The sequence below is a fragment of the Pelodiscus sinensis genome, chromosome 3 (genome assembly GCF_049634645.1).
Source record: "Pelodiscus sinensis isolate JC-2024 chromosome 3, ASM4963464v1, whole genome shotgun sequence".
Lineage (NCBI taxonomy): Eukaryota > Metazoa > Chordata > Testudines > Trionychidae > Pelodiscus > Pelodiscus sinensis.
The window spans coordinates 149,881,133-149,894,186 of record NC_134713.1 but is presented as its reverse complement, the minus strand read 5'-3'; the positions used below and the strand labels follow the sequence as shown (position 1 = coordinate 149,894,186).

The 13,054-nt window shown below is 40.7% G+C and overlaps 1 protein-coding gene across 1 annotated transcript in view; it reads left to right on the top strand.

Moving 5' to 3' along the window:
* Window positions 1–13,054, top strand: part of LOC102451796 (usherin) — a 265,927-nt gene that overhangs the window by 104,785 nt on the left and 148,088 nt on the right. Inside the window, exon 22 of the mRNA XM_075925195.1 lies at window positions 6,828–7,182. Within this exon, the coding sequence (XP_075781310.1) occupies window positions 6,828–7,182 (355 nt within the window). The remainder of the gene's footprint in view (window positions 1–6,827; window positions 7,183–13,054) is intronic.

Below are 13,054 nucleotides of genomic sequence, written 5' to 3'. Positions count from 1 at the left end.
AAAGCAATAAACCTTCCTCCAATGTGACACAATCACTTCACAATCATAATTGTAGCCTGTTTGATACCTCTGAGTACAGCAGAAGGGCACTGACTGACATAGATACATTTTGTTTTTTATTTAAAGTGAAATGAAAATGGCGCACTGGGGCTCCAGATACAATCGTTATATTCACCTACATAGGCATGAATCACTTGGCAGTTATTTCAGTTGAAGTTTAAATGTGCTTAGACAACAACAATATCAAATCTTTCTCAGATAGCAGCAAAAATATCAGAAATTTGTAAGGACAGAAATGGGATGTAAGCATATAGTTCTTTGTCATTCTGTAGCCGCACATACGCTTATATTGTTATAGCAACAAGACTGCAGTATTTCTGGGGGAGGTTATGGCATGTAATTTCTTCTTCATCATTTGTGTCTCCCTTGCTGTATCTTCACCAAAATAAATTAATTTAACTCCAAACATCGAATGTTGGGGAAACCATCATGTGGAGATCTTTCCATTACCATTGCAGGAGTTTTACTCGCATATAGAATTATAAAAGCGCTTACAAAATAATTGTAATTCTGCCAAAAAAAAATGGATGGAGGTGTGGAAGTGGTTATATTTTACCTCTGCCTGATGAGGCAGCTGTAAAAACCTCGTAAAATAGAGGAAGTCACAGTTTTTTTCAACAAGGACCACAACTTAACAATTATTGTCTCATGAACCACATCCCCTTTCATTTACTATCATGCAATCCACCTCCCCTTGCATTCACTGTTAAATAATATCCTAGTGACAACCATAGCGGTTGCTAGCCTGGCAAAGGAATATTAGGGAAGCAGTTCGATGTATTCGTTGCTCTCTTTTAATGAGATGTAGTAACTGGAAACAAGCCAAGCCAGTGTCATGTGATCACCAGTCATCAAGTGCCCTGGGGTCCACAGTTTAAGAACTGATCTTATGGGAAAAAATACCTATAAAATTATAAATATGTGGGCTCCAATTCAGGTCTGTTTTTAGCTGCTGCAACGTCAACAGACGTATCTCAGCTAAATTCACCAAGGGTGCATTATTTAGAAAATAAATGTAAGTGTGACAATAGTGTAACTTGCACCTACCTGGTGTTCAGTGAGTGCACAAAATGAGACATGGTGGGAGGGGTTTAACAGAAAAATTAACAGCATTAATACAGCAAATGCTATGAGCTGTTGACAGCTGTGAATTGCTCTTCCTTTGTCTTCCCTTTGGAGTGTCAGTTCTGGCTATTTTTCACATTCACTGTATGCCCATTTAGTGTTAGTTATACCATTTTACTACTCCCTGGTATTGTTTACACTCGATGCACAGCTTACCAGGCACTCAGATATTAATGTGATACCAAGACCTAGATCAATGGCTATATTGATCTATGTGAGCCCTGCATTTGGTTCACGAGTATTATAATTTTATCTATAATTAATTATAAGTTATGGTCTAAAATGTTGGTTTCACATGCACCCAAATTCAGCTCATGTCTTTTTTTTTTTTTTTTTTTTTTTGTATATTCTTCCTACCTCAAAATCTGTATTTTTTTTTAAAAGGAAACACAGTATACATTTCTGGAGATACGTCATGACTGAATAATAAATAAGGCTACTCTATTGCACTGTGTGGAGGATAGTAGTAGGGGGCATAGGGAAGCACATTGTCCCAGCAAGAATTCATATTGGGCATTTTGCATCAGGTCTGAACAATGCTTCCAGAAGTAGACCCTACTCCCTGGGCCTAGGAACAATATGCAGCACTAGTCCATGTCCTCTTCTGACTTTGTGAGGATTAGTGTCAGGATGGGACATAACTCTGAAGGAGTATTCTGACCCTAGCCTCAGAGGCAGAATTGGTGAATCCAAAAGTACAAGGATTTGCTGACTTTCCTCTCCCCTCCCCTACATGTAAAGGAGGAGAAGAGCAAGTGCTGTAGTGACTGTTACAGCTGTGTGGTTACAGTACAGGTTGTTTCTCCAAAAACCACCATTCTCTGGTCCAGCAACATCCATCATCCAGCAGGATCACAGATGCTTCTGGACCAGAGAGCTTGGGAGCCTAAGGGCAGAGCAGTGCTGGAGTCTCCTGACATTCCCCCCCCTTCCCCAGGAGTGTGGGGCTGGGACACTGCAGCAGCCCCCAGACTTATGGGGCTGGAGTTGAGCCCCATGGCAGAGACAGGTCCAGAACCCCGCAGCTGCCCACTGGAGCACAGAGCCTGGTCCGGAGTCCTGCAGTAGCCCCTAGAGTGTGATGCCGGGGCGAGAGCCCCATGGCTGCCCCCTGGAGTGCAGGGCTGGGGCCAGAGCCCCATGGCTGCCCCCTGGAGTGCAGAGCTGGGGCCAGAGCTCCATGGCTGCCCCCTGGAGTGCAGGGCTATGGCCAGAGCTCTATGGCTGCCCCTGGCTGCTCAGGACCAGGGCCCTGTGGCAGGAAACAGAACCTGTGCTGCCTAGAGAGCCAGCAGCATCTGGGCAAGCAGCCCAGCCAAACTGCGGGTGGGGGAGGGCGAAGCAGAAGGTGATGGGCTTAGGGGCAGGTGGCAGGAGGCAAATTCTCTCTTTCAGGGCCAGTCAGGTCCTAGTGGCGCTGGACTAGGGAGGTCCAACCTGCAGTAGCTGTGTAGTCATATGGCATACAGGATGATGCTCTCTCCTCCAGACTCCTGCCAGGGCTCAAGGAATGAATTACTGTTATAACTGATGCAGCAAGCCCAGAAGTGCTGGGGCAATGTCTTGCCAAGCCTGGAGGTGCTGGCACTCAGGCCTGGCAAGCCCTGGAACAAGCTAAGTACTGGATTTGCCCTTTATAAAATAACTCTGAGCATCTTTAAATTGAGCATAGGCAGCAAATCAGTGTGTGCAGTCTGACACAGCTTCCAACTCCTGAAAATGTTATTCTTCTGTGCAGCTCATTGTACAGAAGAAGCACTTCCAGTTAAATGAGCAGTTGAATCTTAAATCTTAAGTCGATTGAAATGATTACAAACTGTTCACCCACTTCTGTTCAAAGTTTATTCATACATGAAGATGTTCTGGGTTTTAGCACCACAGATGGAACCATTTACCTAACCATAAGTTTCATTCATTAAATATTCAGTAGTAATAAGATCTAAATACTTAACCAGACTACAGTGTTCAGCTTTGCTTGCGGCTGAGTTTATGGTTAGTGGCATATCTGAGCTTTCCATTGGAGTAGCTGTTTCTCACAGAATTTCTAAAATGCTACTAAGCATAAATTTGCAAACTCTAAGAAGTGCTTTAATGGTTAATTAAATGGCTGTACAAAGCAAGCCCAGATGTCAGGTATTAAAGAAAACTTTATTACATTTGAAATGACACCACTTTTTAACTTCTATTTAGGAATATTTTTAAATACATTGGAAGGAGACCACATTTACTTATAATTGTTGTGACATAAGGTGTGCATGACACTGCAGCTAGAACTGTTACAATCATGTAGATCTGAGGATACTAGAGAGACAAAGTGGGTGAGTCAGTGTCTTTAATTGGACCAACTTCTGTTGGTGAGAGAGAATTTTCAGTGAAGATAATTCTGCAGACTTTGTGTCTGTTGTTTTGGAGGGACCTGGTGTCACTTTCCTTGTTGTATGCTGGTCTGTGGCAACATGCCTCAAATGATGAGCTTGAAAAGGTTGAGATTGGGGGAGGTTGGGGGAGTTGTTTGAAGGGAAGAGGAAGTTCAGGAAAGATTAATTTCAGAATGGCAGCTCCATCAATTGCAGGTTGAATTTCTTTGATGATACAGCATATGGTGTATCAGTATGTGGTGCATTCAGAGCATATTTTACTGTACTCATGCAAGTTTTCTTGGGCTATTTGAGTGTCTCATTTCAGGATGGGATCTACTTCTCTAGCAGAGTGTTCTTGTTTGGTGACGGTGGTTTTGAGTGTGTTAAAGTGTATATCTTGGACATTCTCCTCAGAACACATTCTGTGATAACAGTGCCTTACAATAAGTAACAGATTGCTTGTTGAGTTTGGGGTGCAGAATATGTGGTGATCCAGGGCGTTCTGTATAAAGATGTCTGTTGGGTTCCATGCCTGAAGGTGGCTGTGATATCCAAGAAGATAATGCAAGTGTGATACCCAGCTTGTCTTACTACACATAGATTTGCTACACTTGACTTCAAAAACCTGGGGACAAATTCTTTGTCTTCTCACCTATCTGAGGTATTTCTAAGATGCCTGTCATGTAGCTACTTAAGCGCAGCAAGAAGGAAATATGCCTTACAATGTGGAGTGAGAAAACCACAAAGAAGAGGAGAAAGGGAAAGTATGCATCCATCATTTGTAGAGGTCCACCTCGTGTTGATAAGCACAGTAAATGACAGCTGAGTGATAATTCTCCAAGTGTTTTTAATATGACGTGGAAGAAAGTATGAAAATCAAACTCATGGTACTCAGCTGCAGAACACATGATGAAATATGGTTCAGGGGTCAATGTATAGGTCCACTCTCTTACACCTTATCAAAGGCTCCCACTTCTGTTGTTTTAGGGGTAGCTAGAGAGTCTGATCTTCCTCTTCTTTACCCAACACCATCACCAAATCTTTAGTATCAATATGGTTTGTGGTTTGCTTACTTCCCCAATCTGGAGGAGTGAATCGCAGATATGCACTCTGCTTTTCTCTGGGGTTGTACATCCCAGAGTGTGCTGGAATTCTTCAGTTTCTTGCAACTGGGAGAAATATAGCGGTGTGTGCTTGTGTACATGTCTAAGGGCAGATACAGCTGTGTATATACTTGTGAAAATATGTGCACACACCTATGTACATTATTTATGTTTATATTTGTTTAAAATAAAATGTATGGAGTCTACTATTATAAACACCTGAGATTACTAGTTTTTTTAATAGTCCTGTTGATTTTTGGATCCTTAAAAATAGTGGCTAAAGTTGGACTAACAAAATAAAAACTGACAGAATTATTGAAATTCATATTTTTATCTTGCCAAAGAAATGTTCTTCAGCCAATGTGTATGTGAAACTGTGGTGACACCTGGTAGCCAGACAAACCAATTCCACTACTGGGAATTTGTTGTATTTGTGACACTTGTGACAGATAATGTAATTTGCTTTTTTGTTTGTTAGCATGCAGGAATAAAATTGTTTTATTTATTGTGAAGGCAAAGGTTTCAGTTAAAAGTAAGGAAAATACGTAAATCTTTGTAAGGTAGCATATAAATTTCACTGAGATTTATCAGAGTCTTCAAACTCCAGGATTCATTCCAGATAAATATTTTTATTCCTAGTAAAGATAAGTGATTTGACATCTTCATCCAGGAACTTATCACCTACATTTATCTATCAAATTTAAGTTGACATCCCAGTGGGGCCAAACTGTGAAAGAGAAGCCGATCACTTGGACCTCCACTAAAGCTGAGGAAAGTGCCTCAAAATATTTAAAGTAGAAAAAACCCCAGTTATATATAAACAATCCTTTAAAACTGTTTATATATATATATATGAATGAATTGTTTGTCTATTTTGCCCTTTGTGTTCTAGGCCCACGGCTCTCAACTGTGAGGCTGTAAATAGGTTTCAGGGAATCCACCAAAATGAATCAGAGAGTGAGGCTGACATTAGACTCATTAGGCCCCAGAACAAGGCCAAAGTCCCACACAAGCCATTGCATGGGGTCCCAAGCAATTGCTCTGCTTGCTAGCTCCTGATGCTGGCCCTGGCTTTCAATCCACTAGATATGCAGAAAAACAGTTGTGCCAATGGTGGACATGGAGTTTTTATAGCATGTTGGAGGGAGTCTCAGAAAGAAAAAGGTTGAGAACCCCTGTACTAGAGAACTGACTGCTTTCAATAATAAAGTAGAGCAAAATCTTCAGAACTGAGTGTTGGCGTTAGACTCCTAGGTCCTGATTTAAGTACCTACATAAGTGTCCTCATTTTCAAAAATGTAGAGACTTTGCAACACTTGAGAAGTAGATAAATCATTTTGGTAGCTAAATATGACCTTGTTTTAGGCACTCGTCTTGAAAACCTTGGGCCTGGAATGTTCCAGAATAAAGGACAATGTGCAGTGCTAATGCTATTACAGTACTATTGTTTGAGGTTTTGCAGTTTTCTCCTACTCAAGGGCAAAGAGAAATTAGATATCTACCTTTTTCCTTGAAAATGTTTTCAGTAGTCAATTTCTGACATAGGCTGATGACTTATAAGACAACATAAGGAGGGCAGTTCCTTGCCTGTAAAATATACAGACATAAGCTCTGTATGGGTATGTCTACACTTGCAGCCTATTTCAGAATAGGGCTGCAAATGTAGGCATTCGGAATTGCAAATCAAGCCCAGGATTTAAATATCCCGCGCTTGATTTGCATCTTCCCGGCTGGGTGCCATTTTTGAAATTTACAAGCCCGGAATAACTGCCCGTGTCTACACACAGCAGTGAAACGGGCATTCAAAATAAAGCCCTATTTCGAACTACCTGTTAAACTTCATTGCAGGAGGAATAACAGGTAGTTCAAAATAGGGCTTTATTTCGAACGCCCATTTCACTGCCACATGTAGACGCGGGCAGTTATTCCAGGCTTGTAAATTTCAAAAAATGCCGCCCGGCCGGGAAGATGCAAATCAAGCCCGAGATATTTAAATCCCGGGCATGATTTGCAATTCCGAATGCCTACATTTGCAGCCCTATTCCGAAATAGGCTGCAAGTGTAGACATACCCTATCATTCTCAATTATTGTCTGAATTTAGCACTTGAACTTCAGCATCATCTTCCTGTGTTTAAGTCACTGTAAGTTTGACATGGACTGGTTTTATTTGAATTTCAGACGTCCAGTGAACACTCAGGAGGAGCTTCTATTGTTCATCTGGTCTGAAGGAGCCTTGGAATTTATCGATGCTTCTGATGCATTGCAGCCATTCACCATCTATGAGTACCAAGTCAGGGCTCAAAATTCCAGAGGTTCAGTGGATAGTATGTGGTGTTCAGCACAAACTTTGGAAGCTCCACCTTGGGGCATGAAAGCCCCTGCAGGGCAAGCTACAAGTGCATACTCCGTGCTGCTGAATTGGACCCAACCTGTATCTCCCAATGGGGTTATTTCTCAGTACCGTGTGGTATATCAAGAGAAACAAAGTGATCCAACATTTAGCATCCCAGCTATTACAGCATTAACTGTAACGGTAAGAACTGTATACTAGAACTACCAGCGTCTGATTGTTTTGTATTACGTTTTGACCTGTGTTACTTTAAATGGTATAGATAGTCATTTTTTTCCACTTGGGTCCCTGCAGTTAGCCTGTGCACACCTAATGTATACTCAGATACATATCCTGTGTGTGCATAACAGCTACCCATGCAGATTTCTAATAATTGATATATAGATACTAATGTCTCATTTTGAGCACTAAGCAGGGTGTGTGTGTGTGTGTGTGTGTGTGCACATACTTACTTTAAGTATCTAACTTTGAAAATGTGGTTCTAAATATTATATTTAACTGTTCATAGAGTTCAAGGGCAGAAAGGACCATTGTGATTATCAAATCTGACCTCTTGTGTAACACTATCCATGGAACATTGCCATAATAATTCCTAGAGAACATAGGCACTGACTTCCCCCAGGCCAAGTGGGTGCTTGGTCTCATCCTTTCCCCCAATTCCTTGTCCCTTTCCTGAGTGCAACCCATCCCTTTTCTTCCTCTCCTTCTCAGAGCTGTCTGTGGTAGGTGGCAGGCATTAGGAGGGACGGGGAGTAGCTGATCAGTAAGGAACATCTACAACGCTGGGCTAAAGTCAAATTAAGCTACTCAACTTCAGCTATCTCAATTACATAGATGAAGTGGAAGCGGCTTAACTCAGCTGTTGGCGCTGTCTGCACAGCAGGAAGTTGAAGGAAGAACACTCTTCTTTTGACTTCCCTTACTTCCTCATGAAATGAGGGTTACAGGAGTTGGAGTAAGAAGTCCTCCAGCTCGATATTATTTCGAAATAAAGGTGTGTAATGTAGATGCGCACTATGTTATTTCAGAATAACCTCAGTTAATCCAAAATTATGCTGCTGTGTAGACATATCCCAAAGGGCCTGGTGGGAAGGAGGCACAGGTGTGGGAGGTGGCTGCTGGTATGTCCTAAGAACCTGCTATTTTTTTCCATAGGGGCTCTAGCCCCAGAGCACCCACAGAGTCAGTGCCTATGCTAAAGCATATATTTTAAACAGCCATCCAATTTAATTTTTATTCTTTTATTGTTTTAAGAAGTTGGTAATAGCAAGTTAAACAGAATCAATCCCGCTTGGATTTAGTGTTTTTATTCATCTGAAATCAGTGCTGGTTTGAGCATGACATAAAAGTTATTGTTGGTTCTACATATGTGATTTATTTACAGAATCTATGAAGATTTGCCTCATAACTCTTCAGAATAAAGCACACAAACTTTTACTTGTTGCTGAAATCCGGCACACAAAATATGTAACAATAATAATACATATATGGTTCAGTTCACATCAAAGTGCTTTACAAACATTAATTAATTCCCACTGAGGTACTATTATCTCCATTATGGGTAAACTGAGGCACGGGTTAATGTTACTATAAACATCATACTATAAGTCAGTGGCAGAACTGGTACTGCTGTCTGCAACTACTGACTTGTTCTCTCCTCTAATTATTCACTTAAAATCTTTCCATAAAGAAAGCTATTGCATTTGACAGTCTTCTGGAAACAATCTTTTGTGATATTCCAAGAGTCTCTTGTGCTGGTATAATTTAAACTTGGTATAATATAAATATTATTTAATTTAATACATAAGTATAATATAAACTTGAATACCTTAGATATTCTGACATTACTTTTATCCAAAATGTGGTCATGTTCCAAGAGCACTGTCCAGTTACATTGAAAACCCGAAATTATTCAACATGCCATTTATAATCAGATAAATCAAGTTGTACATGGTGGTGTGCTGAAATTTAATATTCAATAATAAGGCCTTATAGTAAACTTCCTTAAAAAAAATCCGTTTGCCATAAAATGAATGGGCTCCACTGAGGAATCTAAGATACTACAGGTAGATGTTTATGTTTCTAAAGCAGCACTTTATCATTCCCAGAAGCCTTATATCATTCCCAGAAGGGGAGACACTATATCATTCCCAGAAGGGGAGGGATAGCTCAGTGGTTTGAGCACTGGCCTGCTAAACAGAGTTGTGAGTTCAATCCTTGTGGAGGCCATTTAGAGATTGGGGGCAAAAATTTGCCAGGAATGGTATGTGGTCCTGCTGTGAAGGCAGCGGACTGCACTTCATGACCTTTCAAGGTCCATTCTGGGAGATAGGCAATCTCCATTAATTTATTTTATTTTATTCTTAAAGCATTAGACTTATAATGCCTCTTACTGTGAAAAATGAGGTCCTGCTTTAAATGACAAGAATGTTTGCTTTTGTCCACTGCGATCCATTGTTTCAGAATTGTACAGCAATCTGGGTTGTAAAAGTATAGTCTGGGACTTTTCAAAGAAGCCTACCTTCCATTGAATTTCCATGAATTTTGGTCACCGAATTTCTTTAGGTTCATTTGAAAAGCCCAGCCAGGATGTGTGATGTGATGGCTACAATTTCAAAATGGAGCAATGTCAGTAGCTCTTTTTAACCTCCAATATGTTGCTGAGAATGAGAATTCTCTTGTCCAGTCATGCACTGCTGTGTCTTCTAGACATGCCAATAACACCAGAAAACATGCAAGATGGTTGTACTGTGGATAATCAAATCTTCTAAAATGGCCTTTTAAGTAATGTATCTACAGTGTGTTTCTTTAAGAGCATCATGTAAAAGCCTTTTAAATTAGCAGCTATTGTTGGTTGAATTCATATCTTTCTGGTTCCAAAATGCCTTTTTTCTTCTCTCCCAAACACCAACTGAAATAACAATTACATTAGTAGCATATGCAAAATTTGCCGACAAATGCTAAGATTTAGTTGGAATTGGTCCTGCCTAGAGCAGGGGGCTGGACTTGATGACCTTCTGAGGTCTCTTCCAGTTCTATGATTCTATGATTACAGCGACTTACACTTTTTTAAAACTTTTCTGTGTGTTAATATTACACTGCGTTTTGGAAATAAATCTCTGCACTTAATTTTCCTCTCTCCTATGCTTGTTTTATATTAGGGCAACTACATTGTATTCAGTGAAATTAGCCCAGATTTATACCAGTGTAACTGAGACCAGAATCATGCCTTTTGTGTTCTGAATATAATGTAACCACTAGAGCCTTGAATCAAAGATAATGACACAAATGCGCTGAGTCCTGTTATCAAAGCTATCCTGAGGGTAGGTTTATTATTACAACAGGTGAAAACCTGGCCACGAAGTTTCAAAGTTACAAGCCCTTGGAAATAGAATTTTATCATGAAATTGCTGATACACCCTTAACTGTAGCTTTTGTGAATGAGACACTTTAATTAAAATGTAATTTTATTGAAGGAACTAGCATTCCAATGATTAAACTTCCACAGCTTTAAAATATAGCTTTCAGGGGTACTAGGCTAAATCATTTAATCTCCTAAAGCGTTTCTATTGGAGGTCCCCATGGGATAAGCCATTAGTCATTCTCTCACACAAGCTTCCATGTTTCAATGCAAGACCAAGTATTGAGCAAGCAATGAGCTCTGTCCTTTATTTAATCTGCTAGACTGTTCTTATCACATTCAAATATTCCATGAGGGGGGAAAAAAAGGAAATGCCAGTCTTGTAAGGTTCATGCTCAGACATGCTTTTGTTACTCTCACCTTTGCTCCCTGCCTATGAGACATGACATGGCCAAAACATGTTAAGTTTGACCAAAATAATACATTTAAGGCCTTTATGGGGAACAGTGATGCTAAAAAATAGAGGGCTGGTAATACCACTGCAGGCTCCTTTGTCTTGATTATTTTTTTCAAACCATTTCCACATCCAAATGAGATTTGCCTTGTTGGTTTTCAAAACACTTCATAGGTTTATTCTACCTCGCTGAAACATAGCATGTAAAGTTGTGGATATTTAATTTAATATGTATCAAATCTGGGGCCTAGAACCTTAAAATTCTCTCTGACCACTTTAAATTTTATGATGCCAATGGGACTAGAATTTGAATCTCTACATTCTAAAATCACTAACTCCTTCCACCTGAACGAAAAAAGAATCCCCATTAGCTGCTAGCAGCATAGGAGATATGATCCACAGTGAAGCAATTTTGATTCTCTCCAGTAGAGGACAATGTCCTCAGATTACGCATGACAGACTGACCACATTCTGTAATATTCTAAACAAATCTTATGGAATTAAGATAAATATGATTGAATTAAGTTAACTTTATTGAATAGGTTAAATATCTCTCAAGTACAATTCATTAGACATGTAATTGTGTACGTGTTGTTCTGAAAATGTACATTTTGTAAGGCATCTGGTGTTAGCATGATTCCTCTGGTTACAATTACTTTGAAACCACTCTCTAGGGAGGTCTGCATGTAATAGTTCAAATGGATTCTCCAGGGATCAACAGACAGAGTAAGGGATTTTGGATGAATAGCCTGGTTTTGAACTAGCCAAACATTTCCTGATCCAGCAAATGGACAGGAGCCCTGGTCTGGACAGTCTTAGTCCTTAGAGTAAACTTGCAATAGGAGCAGGGAAAATATGGCCCATTGGCCAGATCCAGCCCACCAAGCCTTCAGATCTGGCTCACCATGTGTATGTTTACACTAGCCCCCTAGTTTGAACTAGGGAGGCTAATGTAGGCATTCGAAGTTGCAAATGAAGCCCAGGATTTAAATATCCCGCGCTTGATTTGCATCTTCCTGGCCGCCGCCATTTTTAAATGTCCCTTAGTCTGAACTCCATGCCCGCGGCTACATGTGGCAGGGAGTAGGTAGTTCGAATTAGGACCCCAAACTCCACTCAGAGCTGCTGGGGCCACACATCCTGTGGGGGTCTCCATGCGCTGCCCCCACCCTCAGCACAGTCCTCTCAGCTTCCACTGGTGGGAGACGATTTTGATATGCCCTGTGAAGGTTCCTGTGGTATTCATTACTCAGCCACCCCAGAACCTGGATAGGGGATATCAGCCCAGAGCAGTCTGGTCCAGGGCTGAAGGTCCACTGTCTGGTGGCGTGGAGAGGGTGCTCAAGGCTTCTCTGGGTGGGGAGAGCTTCTGGCTCCAGCCAAGGGAGGAGGCACAGGGCCTGCATTCAGGAATTACTGTCACCGGCCTGAGTAAATGAGAGAAGTTGAGTATGGTGCTCTGCACATATATAGAAGACATGTGCCATCAAACTCTGCTTTATTTGAGATTGTATAGTCCCTTGTTTCTGCACAGATCCCCACTGACTTCAGTTGGACTCTGCGTGGGCTCTAGCAATGTGCTTATGATTGCAGGATTCGGACATTTGTGTACTAAACCAGTTGCTCCTCAGTAGAGAGTAACTAAGGGTACTATGTATATTTCAAAGGACAGAATAAAAGACTAGAAATTCTCATGTAATTGATAGATTTTTAGTTTCTTAGGCCCCGGCCCTGCAAACACGCATACACTTAACTTTAATCATGTGAGTAGTCCCCTTGAATTTTGTAGGATGAGAGCTTCTGATTTGCATCTGCATATTTTGTCTTCATGTAACTTGCACAGAGAGGGTTCTCCCAGACTATTTGTACCAATATAATATATACAAATTTTATCGCATGAATAAATACACACTGTAAATATAAGGATGGGAAAAAACAGAACAATATCAGTAAGAGTTTTCCTATACATATAATACGTAATCTATTCAAATGCCTTGGGAACCAAGGATATGTTTTAAGGATACAGGATGAAGGGAAATGAAATACTGACGCATATCATAAATTCAGAATATGTGCCACTTAGCAGAGACCAAAAGCTGTAAATGGCAGTGGAGGGCAAAAGTTAATTGAACTGCTGCGCAGTTGTTAACAAGTGGGAAGAATCTACCACTAGAATCAAGATGGCTGCCCGAAAAGTGCCCCATTACAGCCAAGAGATCATATCCTTAGCTCTGCAAGGG